This window comes from Plutella xylostella, chromosome 18, assembly GCF_932276165.1.
Source record: "Plutella xylostella chromosome 18, ilPluXylo3.1, whole genome shotgun sequence".
NCBI classification, from domain to species: domain Eukaryota; kingdom Metazoa; phylum Arthropoda; class Insecta; order Lepidoptera; family Plutellidae; genus Plutella; species Plutella xylostella.
Window position 1 is genome coordinate 1892742 of NC_063998.1, and position 21120 is coordinate 1913861.

The 21120-nt window shown below is 40.4% G+C and overlaps 3 protein-coding genes across 3 annotated transcripts; all 3 read left to right on the forward strand.

Moving 5' to 3' along the window:
- Nucleotides 1-6: 6 nt before the first annotated feature.
- On the forward strand, nucleotides 7-3508 carry LOC125489905. The gene is made up of 3 exons (XM_048627483.1): nucleotides 7-1592; nucleotides 2151-2444; nucleotides 3387-3508. The coding sequence occupies exons 1-3, from the start codon at nucleotides 152-154 to the stop codon at nucleotides 3506-3508; spliced, it is 1857 nt and encodes a 618-aa protein (XP_048483440.1). The 5' UTR covers nucleotides 7-151.
- Nucleotides 3509-5205: 1697 nt separating this feature from the next.
- On the forward strand, nucleotides 5206-9985 carry LOC119692791 (odorant receptor 85c-like). The gene is made up of 9 exons (XM_048627402.1): nucleotides 5206-5469; nucleotides 5742-5897; nucleotides 6272-6460; nucleotides 6951-7191; nucleotides 8521-8617; nucleotides 9046-9150; nucleotides 9338-9426; nucleotides 9664-9730; nucleotides 9896-9985. The coding sequence occupies exons 1-9, from the start codon at nucleotides 5220-5222 to the stop codon at nucleotides 9956-9958; spliced, it is 1257 nt and encodes a 418-aa protein (XP_048483359.1). The 5' UTR covers nucleotides 5206-5219; the 3' UTR covers nucleotides 9959-9985.
- Nucleotides 9986-10549: 564 nt separating this feature from the next.
- Nucleotides 10550-20921, forward strand: LOC105392314. Its single transcript, XM_048627484.1, has 9 exons — nucleotides 10550-10707; nucleotides 11667-11855; nucleotides 12205-12390; nucleotides 13446-13631; nucleotides 16624-16668; nucleotides 18346-18534; nucleotides 19465-19617; nucleotides 20267-20458; nucleotides 20798-20921. The coding sequence occupies exons 1-9, from the start codon at nucleotides 10648-10650 to the stop codon at nucleotides 20873-20875; spliced, it is 1278 nt and encodes a 425-aa protein (XP_048483441.1). The 5' UTR covers nucleotides 10550-10647; the 3' UTR covers nucleotides 20876-20921.
- The last annotated feature ends 199 nt before the right edge of the window (nucleotides 20922-21120 follow it).

Here is a 21120-nt window from a genome sequence, read left to right on the forward strand (position 1 = left end):
GAGAAATAAACTAGCTTCCATGGTATTCGGTTGTTTCCTTTCCGCACTACGGACACTCCATCTGGCGACGAGCGAACCCTCAAAAACAAAAGAAAAACAAATGAAGCGCTTTTGTTTCCTTTCAAATGTTCTGGTGAAAATTTTGTAAATAATGGCGTCGGTAATCGGAAATTTGAGTGTTTTTGACTATAAAATTCACGAGTGGGAAATATTTCACGGACGATTATTGCAATTTATAAAGTTAAATAACATCGAGGAGGAACATAAAAGTGCAGTGTTGTTGACGCATATTTCGGAAGAAGCGTATAAATTGGTGCGAAATTTAGCGTACCCGCGTAGTGTGGAAGAGGTGGACTTTCATGGCTTAGTGAAATTACTGAACGGTCATTTTACTCCTAAACGGTCGATCTTTGCCGATAGGGCAAGGTTCTACGATGCTTCGAGGGGTGATGGCGAAAGTGTCGAGGATTGGGCGGCGCGACTTCGGGGACTTGCGATTTATTGCGAGTTTGGCGGAGCCCTGGACACGTTACTACTAGATCGCTTCGTGCTGGGTCTGGGTGCAGGCCCCCAGCGGGACCGCCTGGTCGAGCAAGACGCGGTCACGCTGACGCTGGCGAAGGCGATGGAGATGGCACAGCAGACGGCGTGCGCCCGGGCGGCGCGCGCGGCCATGCACGCGGCGGAGGCGCCGGTGTACCTCGCGGGCTGCGAGCGCCGCGCCGCCCCGCCCCGCGCACCGCGCCGCGCAGAGCCCGGGGGCGCCCCGGCCGCGGCGGAGTCTACGCAGCGGTGTGCAGTGTGCGGCCTCAAGGCTCATGAGGCTATCAAGTGTCGGTTCAAAAACTATAAGTGCCGAAAGTGCGGTGAAAAAGGGCATTTGAAGAAAGTGTGTAAAAAGGCAGGTTCTCATTTGCATAATGTTGAAGCGGATGCAGAGGTACCGGGCGTGCCTGAGTGTGAGGACTGCCAGTGCTTCAACGTTCGGTATGTAAGTTACGACCCTATTAAAGTAACTGTTAATGTAAATAATGTAAATTTGTCAATGGAGATAGATTCCGGATCGGGCACTTGTATTATTTCACACGACTTGTACATAGATAGATTTAGGAACTGTAATTTGCAAAAGTGTAACATAAGAATGTGTCTCTATAACGGACATAAAATTACGCCAGTGGGTTATTTTGTTGCCAGAGTAACGTATCTAAACCAAACGGAGGACGTGAGGTTCTACGTGATTAAGAATGGCGGGCCCCCACTGTTAGGCCGTGAATTTATGTCAAAGTTCAACATGCATTTTACAACGTCTGTTAACAATGTCGCGTTGAGTGTGCCTGACGTGGATGTGCAGCAATTGATGAAGCAATATCCAGACATTTGGAAAGATGAGTTAGGTTGCTTTAATAAGTTTGAAGTAGATTTACACCTGAAAGATGGTGCAACTCCTAAGTTCTTTAAACCGCGAAATATTCCCTTCGCGCTGAAGGAGAGGGTGGAGGAGGAGTTGGACCGGCTGGTGCGCGCCGGCATACTGGTGCCGGTGCGGTACTCGCAGTATGCGACACCAATAGTGCCCGTACTTAAGGAAAATGGTAAGGTGAAAATTGCTGGTGATTATTCGTGTACGCTGAACAAGGATATGGAAATTGATAAATACCCTTTGCCTCGCATCGAGGAGGTATTTGCTAAGATAGGTGGCGGAGAACATTACTCTAAAATAGATTTAAGTAACGCCTATAACCAGTGCAAGTTGTCAGAGCCGTCACAAATTCTTACAACGATAAATACGACAAAGGGGCTTTTTAAATATACGCGGTTATTGTATGGTTTAGCGAACGCACCGGCTATTTTCCAACGTTTAATGGAAAATTTACTCGCGGGAATCGAAGGAGTTAGCGTTTGGTTGGATGATATCTGTGTTACTGGGCCTAACAAACAGGTACACATGTCTAGGTTAAATGAAATTTTCAAAAGGCTACAGGATGCAGGCTTAAGATTACAAAAAGCTAAATGTTCTTTTTTCCAAGACAGCGTGACGTATTTAGGCTACGTTATCGACAAACACGGCTTGCGCACCTGCCCGACTAAGGTAGAGGCTATATTAAAGGCGCCAGCTCCAACCAACGTACTCGAGGTAAAACGATTTTTAGGCGTAGTGAATTATTATAGGAATTTTATTCCAAACGCGTCTTCGCTTCTGGCTCCGCTGCACGAACTGCTGAAGGCGGGCGCGCGCTGGGAGTGGACGCGGCGGCACGGGGACGCGCTGGCGGCCGTGCGGCGCGAGCTGGCGTCCGACCGCGTGCTGGCGCACTTCGACCCCGCGGCGCAGCTGGTGCTGGCGGTGGACGCGGGCCCGGCCGGCCTCGGCGCCGTGCTGGCGCATGTGGATGACCGGGGCAGGGAGAGGCCTATCGCTTTTGCGTCGCGATCGCTGTTACCGAGTGAGCGGAACTACAGCCAGATCCACAAGGAGGCCACAGCGATTATATTTGGTGTCAAGCATTTTCATCAATATTTGTACGGCAGGCGCGACCCATTTATACTAAAAACGGATCACAGACCTCTAATAGCGATTTTTGATAAAAATAAGGGTGTTTCGGTTACCGCGGCGTCACGACTACAAAGGTACGCGCTGATTCTGTCGGCCTACAACTACTCGGTGCAATATATCAGCTGCAGCAATAATCTGATAGCGGATTATTTTTCTCGATCGCCGCTGGCTGCTGGGGTAGTGGAAGGTGACGACGGAGATTTGCCTTCTCTGAAATTCCTGACTGCGAACGTGGAGCCTCTTTCATTTGAGTCGATAAAACGAGCATCAAATTTAGATCCTGTTATTAAGACAGTTATGAATTACATGGAACACGGGTGGCCACGAAAAATCATGTGCAAATCAGTTTTACCGTATTTTCAAGTTAAAACTGATTTGGAAGTAAATGATGGGTGTCTTTTCCGTGGACATAGAGTTGTAATTCCTGTAGTGCATAGGAAACAACCGAATACCATGGAAGCTAGTTTATTTCTCAGCTAATTTGACAGATGCCCTTATATATAGGTGATAGGTATGCAACCTTCATGCAGGTTGCATGCTCATATACTACACCAATTCAGTGTTTCCTCAAAATTATTATACTTACGTGCTTACCTGCTTAGAGTTAAAGTAAGGCTGAATCAGAGTTACAGCGAAACCAAATACGGTCAATCAACTCCATAAACCGCGTGACTGCCAACAAAGTAGGTTTAACTGTAAGTAGAACAAAAGGCTTCCTGCCCCGTTTATTTATATTTACTGAACACAACATAATGGAAAAACAGTGTTAAAAACTCTAATTTGTACAAAATCAGATCGATCACCATTCTTATAAGTAATTCCCCATATGCAGAACCGATATTCAGTGGGGTAGACGAGTTCTCGAGACCGAGGACAGAGTCTTGTGGCCACTTGTGGCACTCTTTGGGACATGCCTATGTCGAGCAGTGGAGGATTCCTGATGATGACGATTGATGTTCGTTGTTACAATGTAAATTAGGTACCTACCTATGTACCTATGCTGATTGTACAAGATAGCATTTATAGCATAGTTTTAGTTACAGAACCGGTTGATCCACTAAAAGAATATCGCCAACGCATATCGGAAACTCCGTTTGTATCCCAACACATGACGTCATCTTGACGACACGATACCTAATAATATGGTAACCGATCTACATACATACAGGTACGTTGCTCTTATAAATAATGACTAATGTCAACTTAGCTGAGAGATGTGGAAAACCCAGACTTATCTAGGTTGGTTTCAGTTAACTGAGATAACTTTTGCCCTAACCTAGGGTAATTTATGTATCCTTTTAAACTATCTCTACACATAAATACATAACCATTATTTATTAAAACTTTCACTTAACCAATTAGCCTATGATTTTTATTGGGTTTTACCGATAGCTTTCTCTAATGCAGGAAAAATGGACCTGTGACCATACAACTACCAAAAAGTAATACTTAACGTAAGTAAGTATATTTACAATTAAGTACCTACCTCTATCTTACGAAATTAAATACTTACGTAGGGTTCACTATATATATTTATCGATTGCCTACTAGATACGAGTAGTGCTTACCTTCTTTATTGTGTGAAAACAACTTGCTAACTTGTGACCGTGGGTCTTCCGAGAAATTGGCAAATAAAGAAGAAGTCAACGCACTCTTAATGCTGTAAACTTATAACAACAGTTTTCACACACAGACTCGTGTGGGAGCGAGCGCGCCATTTTTGCTCACGGTACAGCTTGACACACAAAAGTTTACTGTAACTTGTGCCTAGTGCATATTTTGGTCAATGTTTTCCTTCATAACTCGCCTTATTAACTCTACACCATGGAGCGTGCTGATAATTCCAAGTTTCATAATTCTATGCCATTATTTAAATTGCATACATTTGTGAAAAATACTTACATTTTTACGCTTATTATGGCATAATTTATGTGAATTTAATAAAAAAATTCACGTTTTACGTGCTTTGTATTTTGGTAAAAAGTATGGTTAATGGCAAGTACTTACTTAGAACATTCAACATCATCAGCATCAGCCCGCAATCGTCCAAATTAGAACGACAATCAAGTTCTTATAAATTTGAAATAAGATTTATAGTTGCTGTGAGGATCAAGTTTCTTCATAAAAGCCGTGTTTATAGTGCATTTAGGTAATTAATTGACACCCAGAGAGTGCCTAGTGAAATCCAATAGCAAAGTTACATTCTTGAGATCGTAGTCAACGTCAGTAAATATAAAATGTTCCAAAGTCGTAGAGTAAACTTTTTCTTATTTCGTAGATTTAATGTTTTTAAAATAATTGTATAATTCTCAGCACCAATCATACATAATTGACTGTAATTGTTACAGTATAATGATTTAAAAAGTACAAGTGCAAGTACTTGCTTCATATTTCTATTTAGTGGGAAACTGGAACAAATTCAGGTTAGTTAAAAACCATCCATATTAAAATGAATTAACCATTGACAAATTGTTTGAAGCAATTGAATCCAGTTACTTACATACATGAAGTAATTATGTTTGATAGTTTAATTGCCTGCAAAAAGGATTACTTAAGTAATTTTCAAATTGCATGGAATTTACTGATCGCAATCCGTTCTATAAAATACTCCATTGTATTAATATTGACTCAGTTGCAATTCACATTGCAATCCTAACCTACCACCATGGCTTCATTCAGCAACTTCCCGGAAGACCTGAAAGCGCAACTGAATCTCCCGTTCCGGATGTTAAAAACGGGGAATCTCCATTTTGGGGAGGAGCCCAAGAGTTTTGCCTCCAAGAATTGGAGATTCGTCTACATACTACCGTCGAGTGTGTTGCTCATCACAAGCACCTCTTACTTTGCGGCCACTAGCATCGATGATCTGAATGCCTTTGCGTTCAGTGTTGGTTGTGCTACCATTGGCGTGATGGGTGATGTTACGATTTAATTTTTTTAAATAATTTCTCAGAATCGGTAGCTGGTTTGGGTAATAGGATCGTGTCTGAAAGAAAACGTCGTGAATAGTCGTGATGGAACCAATACGCCGTCGCACTCCATGTGTGGTCGTCCTTGCCTCAAACTTTAACACCTTATTCAATCATTCATTTGTTTCGAATATCGATGGCATTAAAATCCAGTAAAATTACACAAACTTTATTGCAAAAGTTAAAATATACCCACTGAACCTAAGTTTTACTTTCAGGGCTTCTTTCGTTAATGACTTTGGGGAACCGAAAGGACGATATAAATTTTATCCTCCAAGAAATAGCGTTTTTCTGGCCGAAAGATGAATATTTGTCGCAAAAACAAATCTTGGCAAAGAAAAAGCACTGTGATAGGCTAAATAACTGTGCTAAATGTAAGTGTTTAAAATGTGTAGCAACAAAGTACTTAGATGTAAAAAAAAAGTTATAATAATGAGCAAAAATTCAATCAGTGTTTTTTCACAATTTTTTCACCCATTCTCATCTAGTTTTTCTGTTGTCTAGACATTTGATAGCGACTGACAAATCCCCTTTTGATTTTATACCCCTTATCTATGTATCTGAAAGAATCGCAAAGCTATCGATCGCATCAATTCGCATCTAGTGGCATGCTTTGAGAGGGGCCTACGTCCAGAACGCCTATTTTATTTTAACGCGAAACTTTTGTCACATCTTGTCGTGCTAGTCTTACGCCCCGTGCTACGCCTTCAGCAGAGGACGGCTATAGACAGAAGAAGACCTGTTCCAGTACTCATTGTGATGGCGCTGGTGGGCATGTGGAACTTCATGCTGCAGCCGCTGTTGGTGACGGCGTCCCGGCGGCTCGTGCTGCGGCAGCGGCCCCGCCTCACCTTTCCCTTCCCCTGCTACTTCCCTTTCGACCCCACCGCCAACTGGGCGCTGTATCTCGCTACGTATTTCTACCAGTGCTATTCTAGTAAGTTCTAGTATTCTGAGACCATCTGCCAGTTTGAATACTCTATCTCTAGATAGCTGATAGTTAAGTACCTACTTTCATACGATTTTGACACATAAAAACTGGCATCATGTGAAAATCGTATGAAAGTAACTGTCTGCTATCGATTAATAGTTATTGAAACTGACAGTTAGCTGTAAAGATCGTTGGTGTAACATAGGTATGGTGTTTATTGTTCAGATGCTTACTTATTTATGAGGGCTGACGATGATGACGATATAGATTAATTATAATATATATAAATAGATAAATTTTAAATATAATATAGATAAATTTTTTGGTGCGGCAGTCACTTATTGTAGCTAATCTGACTGATACTTCTATTACGCGTAGTGACAAGCCCTAGTCTCATTCATCTTACCATTGTCTGAAAGGCATATACAGAAAAGAAGTAGAGTTAAGTCACCTTAAGCTTAAGAAATCACTATTAAAATATTCTGTATGTTTCCAGTGACAATCCTCATCAACCTGATGATCGGGACCCAACTGTTCATGGTGACAATTCTGGCGCAACTCAGCGTTCTGTTCACTTTCCTTGGAGACGCACTGCTGGGCATCAGACCGACAGACAACAACATCTATAACAACAATAATAACAATATCTCAGTCACGGAGGTAACTGGAGATGAAAATGAAGAATCCATGTTGAGGCAAATTCGTGATATTGTTAAGATACATCAACGGCTAATTCTGTAAGTTAATAGTAGATTTTGATCACAAAAAATAAAGGTGTTATCCACCCACCTACTGGTGAGAAATATAGACTGAGGAGACCTATATCCCATGTCAGTTGTGAAGACAAAAAATACTTTTATACTTACCATACCTCTACTATACCTACATAGTCAGTAATCTGGGGGCACGGTAGTGCCCCCACCAAGTCGAGCAAAAAAGCGGCACGGCCGTACCATCCTTTTCTCGAAGCAATTCAGGCTATTTTCGACCCCCTGTAACTTCGTTGTGGATAAAACTAGAAGACTGAATTTTCACTAACCATGCAGGCATTGTAAAGACACGGTATATTTCAAATTTCATTAAATTTGAAACAGTAGTTTAAGAACGAGTCAAAGTTTCTTAATTTTGTCACTGACTGACTCACTCACTCACCGATCATAAAAATTCTGAGGCACTTCTAGCAGACCTAGAAGCTTCAAATTTGGAATATAAGTAGTGTTTGGTGTATGAATCAAGGAAAAACTAAAATATTTGGGGGCACGGTAGTGCCCCCACCAACTCGAGTAAATTTTTTCGATTTTGGTCCAGTTTTCTAGATAGGTACATAATAACTGCTTAAATAATTTCATAATCACATATCTGGGGGCACGGCAGTGCCCCCACCAAGTAAATATAGGCGCACGGTAGTGTCCCTGCCAAATCGAGCAAAAAATTCCCGTCATGCAAATTAAATCCGCAAGTGATGGATTACCTACCTACGGACAAAGCACATCAGGCTACCAGTGCTACCACTTATAGCCAAATTTTCTTAATGTACCTACAATGAAATTTGTGTATTGGAAACTAAGGTTGAAATTTAATTAGGGAAATTACGGTTACGTTTATTCATTACGTACATTACGTAGCCAAAAATAAAGATTCTTGATTCTTACCTCAAGTTTGCGATTTATGTAGGTAGGTACCTACCTATATATTGACTTGGTCATCGCACTAAATAATTTAATTAACACGTGTTTCCATGCGATGGCCGAGTCAATATATTTATATAAAACATTAAATATTTTTAAGATTGAGATGCGTGCGTGGTTAAGAATTGGTATTACATGGATCTCACAACTTTTTACCGTAGAACAACTGAGTTACGAGACTTGGTTTTTTTGACAAGTATTGTTTTTGATGGGTTAAGTTTGTTTAGTACAGTTATAACCCCTATTTTGTAACAAGTGTGTCAGTTAGGGGCAGGGGGCAAGGCAAGAAATTATATACTTAACACTAATAAGTTACTAAGCAAGAATTTTATCATTTCATAATCACCTGCACTTCTAATCGATTCTAATTCCTTGCAGATTATCAAATATTCTAGACAACGTCTTTAACAAATTAATATGCTACATAGTTATTTATGCCACAGCAAGTATTTGTTTCTTCGGCTTTTTAACAAGGGTAAGTTTTAGAAACGAATATAGGTACATTTATAGTTAAGTACTTACGGTTGTGCTTGGGATGACTCTTGACTCATGTGGTTTAAACACCCTGTATGTAGTCAGAGGTTTTCGGGCAGCTTGAACACATCTGACAGTCGGGTTGCCCACTTACCCGACAACTCTTTGGGCACAAGCTTGTTTGTGTTGGGGTCCACCAACACACACTAGGCCAGCGTGGTGGACTAGGCCTAAAACCCTTCCTTCATTGGAAGGGGACCCGTGCCCCAGCAGTAGGGACGTGATGGATGGTGATGATGATGTCCAGCAATGGTTGCCGCTGCTGCTACTGATGATGATGATGATGATGATGATGATGATGATGATGATGATGATGATGATGATGATGATGATGATGATGATGATGATGAGGAGGAGGTTTTTTCGCAGGCGGCGCCGGAGACCAAGATGAAGCTGTTCTACGGACAGGCTATATCGTCGCTCCTGCTGATGGTGCACTTTATTTGCTATTATGGGCAGTTTCTTATAGATTCTGTAAGTTTTTTAAATATACCTATGTAAGTACATTCAGAGTGAATCTGTGACGTCGACAAAATGGTGACGATGTTTTTACATATGTGTTTATTTAAATAAAAATAAAAATAAATAAATTAATTAAATGGTTGTCATGTTATCATTTTAGGTTTTCAAGTTGTAATATCGTGTCGTTCGTCTGTTCCAGAGTTCTAACATAGCAATGGCCGCATATTCAAATAAATGGTACAAGCACGGAACCCACTATCAACACAACATTCGCATGATCATACTGAGGTAAGATGGAGTAAGATGGAGGATGTATGAGGAAGGCCGAGGACAGAGTGCTGTGTTATTGATGAATCCATCTGTGAGGCATTACTTTTTCAGCATTTAGTTGAAGCGAAGTATGTGGTAGAAGCTTACACATTATAGAATCACCTACAATTATAGTTATCATGGTGGTAGAAAATTACTATTAGTAGATACTTACTTACCTAATCAAGTATGACAATCTATTATTTTTAATTTTAGATCGCAAAAGCCAAGCTCAGTGACCTCACTGAAATATGCACCACTGACCCTCAACATGTGCAGCACGGTAAATAGAAATACTTATTCCTTAATTTTCACACTACTTAAAAAATAAGTTTTTTTTTTAATAAAATAAAATATGCTATGTATCCAGTAGTCGATTTGTCTAATCCGTAAGAAAAGCTTTATAAGCTACGTGCGAAAGTATTTTAATTTTTTCTTTCTGTTTCAGATACTGAGTACTTCTTGGTCTTACTGCTCTCTCATGTACAGTTTTTACTATGATAAGAAGTAAAGCATTTTTACATTCACAAATTCTTACATACTCTATTTCCACTTTACTAAACATAATAATGCATGCAGGTTACACTTATATTTGTTTAACTAATGACTCACTAATTAAATAAAAATCTCACCCTCTCATCTCTGTATTTTTATTTATTTGTCCTGCTGCAGTGGAAGAAGCGGTACTTACCGACCACCTTAGACAGAATGGTAGCAAAAACTACCTGACTGGTTAGATGACACTGGTGATGTGGGAAGCCCTTCAGACTGCTACCCTGGACCAACGACCATAGACAGGCAGCCGGTTAGTGGCTGGATGAGAGGCCGAGAACAGTGTTGTGGCGCTCCTTAGGGAAGACCTATTTCATATCCAGCAGTGGATTGTTAGTGCCTCATGATCATCATGACGACTAAAGAGTTTACGATAGAGTCATGTCTATATTTAGTCTCACAAGCATACCGAGTCCGTTTCAAAGAAATGTAAAGATAAAATTTCGCCGACACGCTGAAAACCTTGTCATGTTATGGCATCGCATTCAAATAGGCACACCTATTGTTTGGCTGATAAGGGACAGTTTATCGTACCGTAGCTCGAATATCATATCAGCCTTCAGTGTTTTGTTACAACTCGCTGTGTGCGTACTTTCAACAAAACTATTATTTTTATTTTTTATTGTGAGATATTTTTTACTGATCAAAATGGGGTGTGGAGAGTTCATTGTTAAATATGTGCTATTTTTCGCCAATCTATTCTTCGCTGTAAGTACCTACCCCAATCATTATGTAAGTAGGTATATCGCATTAGTACTCTCTAATCTAAATGATGAATGGACATCATCAGCTATCAATTTTCCACTGGTGCCGCTTTCAAGAAGCGCCAAAACTTGTCTAAGGCCAAAACACTCTGTTCCGAGTCTTCCTTACCGGACCGCTACCGGCCTTTGACCAAAGGTTTGTATAACGGGAGGCCATGCCATCTCACGCCTTCTAACTTTGCATTTGAAGCGTATCTACGTTGTTGTAGGTACTTATGTATTAGTTATTTGTAGTTAATTCCACTTTTCTTCATGTCCAATCGATAGTCAAAACTTCCCGCCCCAATTTAGAGATAAGCTTTTAAAAGGTAGGCATCATCTATTTACTCAGAAAGATTTTAGTCATAAGAAGTCATAATAGTACTTCTATGCTGCTAGCCGAGTGTACCTAAGTATGTCATCGCCTGACCAATAAACAAGTCCCAGATTAGATAGCGGTTGTGTTCTGATTACGGACTGAAGATATGAACATTGCGGTTATGTGTTATGTATGAGAACTGAAACTTGATTTCAAGAGGAAACATGAACACTTATTATTATGTCTATGTTGTAGTAACAGGCCAATATGCAGTCTATCCCCGGTTTGACTACTCTATCATAGAATTGAAGGCAGCAGACGACAGCCTTCAGTAGTCTGTATGAATGAATGAATGAAACTTTCTGAGGAGTAAGCGGCTAAAGCCATTTAGATAAAATTTTATCTAATATTTATCGCGGAATTCCCTCGGGAAAACCTTTTAAGGCGGAGCGAAAGCTTACGCGAAACATCCTACACAAGAAAACCACATACAAGAACATATAGACCTCTCACAGAATATGAAAAAATTCAAATGAAATATAGGTACCTGTACCTACTTAACACTTTCTCAATTTCTAATATGTCCCCTACTTTCATCTCCCCAGCTGGCAGGCCTGGCCCTACTGGGCGTGGGCGCGGCCGTGCAGTGGCAGGTGAAGCCGCTGCTGGACGTGTTCGACGGCAGCTTCGAGGTGGCCCCCATCAGCGCCATGGTGGTGGGCGGCGTGGTCTTCCTCATCGCCTTCTTCGGATGCTGCGGCAGTTTGAGGGAGAGCAACTGTATGCTGGTCACGGTGAGTGGTGTGAAGCTGTGGTTTGGTGTGAGCATAGACTGGTATGCCTTACTCTATGGTATGAGCTACCGTGTGGAATCCGTGCCACACTTCTCAAAATTTTAGGAGACATTCGGCAGACCTTAATTTATAATTCATAGAGTAGACGTAGGCAAGGTATAAGACTACCTGATAGAGGACCTCAATTCCGTTTGAATCTCCTGGGACGAAGCCAAGAAAACAGGAACGTCTGGAGAGGAACTGTCGAGTATGCTCTTTGTGGAGTGAGAGGAATGAAGCTTAATGAACGATGCACTGCACTTTAAAATTAAATATATCATCTAACATGCCAAAATGCTCTCCCTTCCAGTACGCAGTGTTCATGATAATGCTGATGATCCTGAAGATCACGCTGGCCAGCCTGATCTTCGTGAACCTGGGCGCCGTCACCGACCAGATTCCGCGCTGGCTCAACGCCGCCTTCAACCAGCCCAACCTTGAGGAGTTCCACCAGATTGAGACCACGGTAAGGACTAATTTTAATGAGGTCGTCTTCGTCATAGCTCGGACTAACAGTAGGGGTAAGTAATACGAGGTATAAAAACGAATGGTATAACATTCACAAGGTATATGCCCATATGATATAAATTTATTAAGTATACCGATCACTGCATAACAAACGAAAGACATAATTACTAAATACATAATTTCGTAAAGAATAACGTTCAAAAAGTATAATTTCAATTGATATATCGATTAAAACATATAAAGTTCATAATATATAACGTTTATAACATATATTATTCAACGGATATAATATCATTATGTATAATGAACAAAAAAATATATTATCATTGGTTTTGGTACTAGGGTTTTTCACAGCGATATTATTATTGAAGCTATTTTAGGAGACGCTCCGCTCCGCTTCGCTGCGCTCCGCTTTGGTTTCGACGAACATGTGCACCTAACACGCTCCTCCTCGCTTTGCTCGTCGTCGCACCTATCTTTAGGTTTTGGTATTAGGGTTTTTCACAGCGTTATTATTATTGAAGCTATGTTGGGAGACGCTCCGCTCCGCTTCGCTGCGCTCCGCTTTGGTTTCGACGAACATGTGCACCTAACACGCTCCTCCTCGCTTTGCTCGTCGTCGCACCTATCTTTAGGTTTTGGTGCTAGGGGGTTTGACGGCGTTGGGTAATTAAACACATATATGATATGAGAAGAACTTTATACAAAATGATAGTATATATTTTAATTGATATACGTAATGTATGTTATACGAATTGATATGAGTCCTCTTGAGTGTTAGTTATTTTGATATTATATGAAATGTAAGTTATACCAATTGAATCTTATACCTTATGAAAATATAGATGTTGTTGTTATACGTAACGTTCATTATATATTTTGAACGTTATTAATGTGAAATTATACATTTCGTTTTTATACGTCGCAATACGCACCCCCCGAGTCCGCGTTGTTCTATGGTAAAGACAGTACATCAACATAGGGTCCGCTTCAAACATGACAAAGTAAAACTACTCATGAAGCTGACGGCTTTAAAACTTACAACCTTGACACAAGGTCTTAACCAACCCTTCTCCCTTCCAGTTCACCTGTTGCGGCACTGTCGGCGGCTCGTCCTACGTCTCACTGTCGCTGCCGCCCTCATGCTGTACCGTGCAGCCCTGCACTGTCCTCAACGCCCACCCCGGCTGCAACGATGTGCTGACGGAGTTCTTCAGGACCTTTGGCATGGTTATCGGGCTGCTGGCTATAGCTGTGGTGTCTGTTGAGGTAAGATAAAATCTAATGGTCATTTGAAAACAGTAAAGATTGGAACCACATGTAAGGCGTATGCAAAGGTGAAAGAATTGAGAAGAAGCATTTCTTCTTCCTTCTTCTAATAGCGTGACAGTGATAAACACGAGACACTGGATCGGTTATTCATCGTGGTGAAAACATGAGAATAGCGGCGGTTAACAACATGACACGTGATACGTCACTTGGGGTGGCTCTCCTTTCGTGCACCCTAGATTGGTTAAGAGTAGTGCTCGTATCATCAATGATTTGCTGAGGTGATGAGAAAAAAACATCCCAGAAATAATAAATGACCCGGTTGATTATATGAATTCACTCTTTGATTACTTAACTCCATTGTATTTCCTTTAATTTCTCTCAACCAACTTTTCAGCATCATAATATCATGTTAATTAATCCAAAATTATTTTTATTTTCAGTTGGTGGCAGTGGTGTTTGCGCTGTGCCTGGCGAATAGGGCGAGGAACTACCAGCGGCGGTCCCGCTACTGAACCAGTTATGCACTGTACTGTGCCTATCAGTTAAATACACGTACAAAATAGTCTTAAGATTATGTTGAACTAAGTAAATTCTAATAAAAATATGTTTTTAATTAATTATTTCAGTACTAAGAGCGCGTTCAGGGTTTTCAGCCAGTCAGAATAGTAGGTACCTATTCTATTCTATTCTATAGCGGTGGTAGCTCAGTCGGCTAAGCCCCCGCTTCTCACGCCAGAGATGCAGGTTCGAATCCCGGCGCTGACATGTACCAATGAGTTCTTTTAACTTAAGTACAATGTATACCATCGCTCTTACGGTGAAGGAAAACATCGTGAGGAAACCTGCATATCTAGATTTAGCACATCTAGATATGTGAACCCACCAACCCGCAGTGGACCAGCATGGTGGGAAATGGTCCAAGCTTAGGAAGGCAGTTTAGACCTTGGGGATATGCACAAAGGTTCCACTCGAGAGAGCCAGGTGCAGGTACTTACACCCCCACAGAGAATAGAATAGAATAGGTACCTAAGTACCTAAATTATTACAATGTGTACCTACCCCTGTACCCCGATGATCGACTGACAAGCTCAAATCGATTTGGGGGTCGAATGGCCGTGTGAGAGATGTCCCCTAAAAAAAACAGTCATTGGTAGATAGAGTAATTGAAACTGGCAGTAAATGTGTGAAATGTTTAAAATTTTGAGTCGTAATTAAAGTTCTAATAAGTACCTACTAGTATTTAAATTAAAGTTCTAAAAGTAACGAAAATATTATGCGCCTTCTCGTGTAGTCGTTCATTCACACCAACACACTTTGCTATTAACAATTTTTAAGGAACTCAAGTCATCAACCTGCGACTGATAAGGCGGATATTTATTTCAATATATCTGCCTTTTTATTACCGGTATCATATACCATAATATACAGGGTGTTGCAAAAAGGGTATGCCGAACCTACATGTGCAGCTTAGTATATCTAAGCCCGAAACTGAAATCAGAATTTCAAAATTCGCATGAAAAAAACATTCGCCATAAAGTTATTATTCTGTGGCCATAGGAAAAAGTCACGTGACCAACAAAGTTTTTAGGAAAATGATATATTTTTTTCGGGAATTTTTAAATTCTGTTTTTAGTTTCGGGCTTAGACATAACTAATTAACATGCTGCATATGTAGGTTTCGGCTTAGTATACCCTTTTTGCAACAACCTACTGTATATATTTAAGGTACTATCTTAATTAGATTGTCAGGTATCTGCAATCGGTATTACTTATCGCTTCCCCGAAATCGGACATATTATTATCATGAACCTATTAGGTAAAAATATAAGTGCAAACATAGTGCAGATTAAAGTAAGTATAAAAACGTGTGTGTAGTTACTACCTTCATGTACTTACCTAACTTCTAACGGCAAACATACGACAATTCGTTTTTTCTTCACCTCACTACAACTACGTATAACAATTTGGTTTATCTGTAATGGTGGTAGGTACTCTAGGTACTAGGTACTGAATCTAACAACCAGCTGTTAAGTATTTTATTAAATAAGTACCTACAATTGTATGAGGGTAATTTGGTTTCCTAGAAGCAGAATTAACCGGAATGTGGCCTAACTCCTATCTGTATGATTACTAATCATACTTGATCAAATTATTGTAATTTGTGGTTTCCTAGAAGTAGAACCAAGTTGGATATCCTATCTCCTATCAGGATTACTTATTACTGAATTCATGATTGTAAAAACCCATCCCAGTCTATAATGCAAGCCATATGCTCGTTCGTAGGACACGTATAGATAGATGGAGTAAGCTTATATGCACAGAAGACTTCAATGAAGGCTGATCAGTAGTGATGACTGTGACAGTTATAACGTACATACCTACTGAGCATTTTATTTACTTAACCTTAACCCGTGCTTCGTACGGCACGTTAAGCCGTGGGACCCGGTTGCTGTTTCGGCAGCCGTTTGCTTGTGTTGGGGTCCACCAATCCGCACTGAGCTCTCGTGTCCCTGCAGTGGACACGTGATGGGTTAAGATGATGATGATGGACCTTAACCCGCATACCGTCATCAACGTACCCCCCTTCACCATAAATATATTGTTCTCTGTCTTGAATGTTTTCAATAAGTACTCATTGTTCAAGTACTTAGGTATATTGTTGACAAATTAGTATTTCCCTCTTAAAACTAAGTATGATGTTTGTCCACCTAGGTATTTGCGGACCTGACTCACGGTTGATTCATATCTTTATTGTGAGAACATTATCTGATACCGTCCTGATATCAAATATCGGCACAGGGGCATTACTGGAACGATAATGTACTTCCACTTTAAATGGTTCAGTCTGACCAAAATATAGCCGCATAGTTGCGCTGAGATAGAAGCGACAGGATCACGCCAGTCGCTGAAATAAAAAGTTGACTAACTTTTATTTATTTTATTCTGAAAAAATAATTAATAAGTTAACAAGATGTGTTGCTTTGCTGAGTTTATTGTGAAGTATGTGCTGTTTTTCACGAATCTCGTGTTTACGGTAAGTTATTTAGTTTTTAAAATTCTTTAGCGGATTTAGGTCATAAAGGCAACATTTTTTTCTCAGTTTTATTTTTCAAAATGATAATGTTTTAACGTGACTAGATAAAATATATTCTTAAGTTAAAGTTTGAAACAAAAATGTAGTTCTTATGTCAGGGCGGCATTAATAAACAGCAACGATATAATTAAATTAGTTATTAAAAACCATTTTAAATATTTTTTATAATATCCCTAACAACATCATGCCTCGCGAAATCCACCACTGGTAGCTTCCATTTTATGTATAGTTTCAAGGATTTCAGTAATAAATGTCGGACTGAAGTTCAGTCTAGATACGGCAGCTTTCACAAGCCACTCCAGCGGATGACGTGAACAGATAGTGGTTTATAACCAGCCTTTATTATTAGAAATACATTAACTAGATAACTGATTAATACCACCACTTATAAAATACTTATACACTAACGAGCAATGAAAAACTTTCAGCGACAATAGCACCAAATTACTCCTAAACGGAAAAGACATAACTTAATATTGAAGTAGTTAATTTAAACGTATCGAGTTCAAATTTTCAAAAAAATTGGGTCATTTGGTGTCGTCATTTTGTAAGTGGAACTTTTTCATAGCTCGTGATTGTAACACTGAATAATTCCACCACTATATACCCATACACTTACTAAATTTAACGATATTTTCACCCCTACAGTCGCCTCATTGCTGTCCTTCAGTTTTCTGCTTCTCAGTTTAATCTGGTTGTGTGCTGTGCGTAGACTGTTTTTCTAAGGACCACCATTAGAATGTTGTTGGCCTTCCTCATCCAGCCACTAGCCGTCTACCCGTCCTAAGTCGTCGGGCGGGAGGGTCCGCGTCCCACGCGTTTTTGGGCTTTGCTTGACCTCTATGTGGTCACCCTAACACCTATTGTGTTTTTCAAAACATTATTAAATACCTAGGTCGCTATTACTTAAAACGCTGCCATTGCATGAAGTCATGGCGTAAATTGCTCCATGTATTGAATAAGTACAATGTGATAAAATATTATTCCAACACGACATCATCAACATCCGCTGAATCATTTATATCATTATCTTTGGGGACGACGGAAACAAGTCTACACTTAGATACGGAAGCCACCATGACCTATTTTGTGTTGACAGAGGCGTATTGTTTAGCATCCTCCTCTCCTCTTACGATTATCCAGAGCAGATGATAGCAGCTTCTATCCTGAAACCGCTATATGGATAGTATCACCGCACAATATCAAAATCAAATATCACTATCTTAGATAGCCCATCCATAGTTGAAGGAAATATGTACAATATCGATAGTCCATCGATACTATCGATAGGCCTATCGATCGGGTACATGACTACAATCTGATGGGGTCATACAATAGATTTTTCACACAAAACTACCCGAAACCTTGAATAATACCATTGCCAACTAACATTTAAACCTCTGATAGGTAGTGATGATCTCTGGCGTGAGAAACTGGCGTTTACACCACTGAGCTAACTACCACCGTTCGACTACTCTACCAGCGATACCATCATATCACACAATCATCGATTACCATATCGCGTGAATCTCAATAGGCCTTTACTTCTCCTGAAGCCTTGAATAATAGGTACCAAGCCTATTCCTACGTAATATTCAAACCTCTGTTTCCCTCCAGCTGGCAGGAGCCGCGCTCATCGGTCTCGGCATAGCGGTCCTGGTCCAGTTCAGCGGCGCCACCGACATCATCGAGGGCTCCGTCAAGCTGGTGCCCATCTCCATCATCGTGGTGGGCAGCATCATCTTCCTGATCGCCTTCTTTGGATGCTGTGGAGCTATTAAGGAGAACTGCTGTATGCTGACTACGGTGAGTTGACAGTTCTGTCCTGAAGGGCTAGCACGGAGCGCAAGACGCGCACTTCAAGACGTGATAAACTTAATCCTTTTGATAGTTTTGATCATGATCAGTCAGGGACATCTCTAATATTGTACGAGTATCTAGGAAGTCCTTTAATAAGTAAACAATAATGACGGACCGGTATACTTTACCGTATCTGATAGCTAATGTATTCTACTTTGTACAAAAATCTAATCAGTTTTAGTTTACTATAAAGTATACTGATATGAACATCGCTTCCCGATTTACATTATTTACTATGATTCTAATTATTGATAAAACTACCTAAGTACTTTAATTTACTACAGGTACACCTAACACTCATAATAATATTAAGGTTCTCAAGTTACATTCCGGAAACTCTTATGGACTATAGGCACATGATGATGATATTAATGTCATAGCACTTTTAAAATATTTGACATCACTGAAACTGGAAGCTTTTATGAGATGCGTCCTGTCTATGTACCTTTCATCTCTTGGTACGAAACGTACTTATTCATTATCTGCCCTTGGAGCGGTGGTAGCTCAATCGGGTAAGTGCCCGCTTCTCACGCCAGAGATGCGGGTTCGAATCCCGGCGCTGACATGTACCAATGAGTTCTTTTAACTTAAGTACAATGTATACCATCGCTCTTACGGTGAAGGAAAACATCGTGAGGAAACCTGCATATCTAGATTTAGCACATCTAGATATGTGAACCCACCAACCCGCAGTGGACCAGCGTGGTGGGAAAATGGTCCAAGCTTGGGAAGGCAGTTTAGACCTTAGGGATATGCACAACGGTTCCATTCGAGAGAGCCAGGTGCAGGTGCTCACACCCCCACAGAGAATAGAATAGAATATATTATGCCCTTGTTATTGAGAAAAAACTAAAAAACTCATATTACTATTCCCAGTATGCGATCTTCATGGCCCTGCTCGCCGCAGTGAAGATCTGGATCACGGTGGTGATCTACAACGGACTGGGCAATCTCGACAATCTGGTCATCGAATGGATCACCGGCGCGTTTTCAGAACATCCGAACGAGTTCAACGTTATTGAATCTGCTGTGAGTATTGTGTTGTTTTTCTTTGTTCCGACCTAACTACGATATAATTTAGCTTGGAAAAAAAGGTTTAGCAGAAATACAGTTAATCTAACTATTTATATCAGCCATGTCTAGTTACATAGATGTAACGAATTATCAACAGATTAGTCAATGAACTGCTGTTAGCCCACAAAGTACCAACCTATAGTTTATGGGCGAAACATTTTGAGGGCTAAAAGTTCATTCGTAGTTCATGGGTCAATTGACTGTAAATGAACCGTTTCAGATTTCCGGGTAAAAAAACAACATTGAAAAGCCGCTCTACATAAATCAATGACATGTGCGGTACCGATTAAAAGTGTAGATCAGATAAAAGTCATCGAATCTGATGTTATTGATATCATTAAAGGACTAAAAATTACCTACAATTCATGTGTACAGTTATATAAAATATCTAGGGTTAGAAGAACCTAGAACCTTCCTTACACAGGATCAAACTGCCACTCAGCAGTACATCAATTTTCTTGTCATTAACACTTTTACGGACAATCCGTCGAGGGCCGCTTATTAAATATCAATGTAATATGACTATACGCGCCTGTGGCCGTCTAACTTAAGTACTTAATACCATAGAATAACAAGTACAATACTTTACCACCCTCTCCCTCAGTTCGAGTGCTGCGGCACAATCGGCGCCGGGACATACCTGCCCGGGCCGCTGCCCGCGACCTGCTGCGCTCCCTCCGAGGCCACCTGTGTCCAGGGTAACGCCTACCCTGGCTGCGTCAGCGTCGTCAGCCAGTTCCTCGATGATATTGGCTCTGGGATCGGTGGTGTTATCATCACGGTTATCATTGTTGAGGTGTGTAGTGTGTTCTATGTGGAGGATCAAGGTATTGAGGTGTAAAGTTCTTTGTAGTGCTTGGCCCATTTGGCTTAAAGCTTCCGGCACAAGGTTGAGTTCCTAGTAGGCACACTCTTTGCCAGGCTCAGGCCTGCGTAATACTCCAAATTGGTACGCCGCTTGCGCTTCTAATACCTAACTCAGTCGGGGCGGCAAACAATTTGCCTTCTGGAAACGGAGCTTAAAACAATCTTGGATCTTATAATTTCTCCTTCTACACAATAAATAAGCTTCTAATGCACACCCCTTATGTAAAGATAATGGCTCTGTTTTACAAGTTTTTTTTTTAATTTCCAGGTGGTAGCGGTTCTCTTCGGCCTGTGCATGGCGTTCGCGTCGAGCAAAAACAAACAACAACGAGCACAATACGCTTAAACCTAATACTTAGATTATTTAATAATATATTTCGTTATAAGTCTAAGATACTGTATTTCATTACAGACCTACTATACCCATTTACATACCTATTATACCTTATTCAATGAATTAATTATCTATTATAAGTACCTACCTAACTATTTACCTACCTTATTACCTAGAATAGAATATTATATAGAATAGTATCGTCTTATCTATCCCAGGAAATACCTTTAAGTATAGCATAGATGTAACGGGTGATA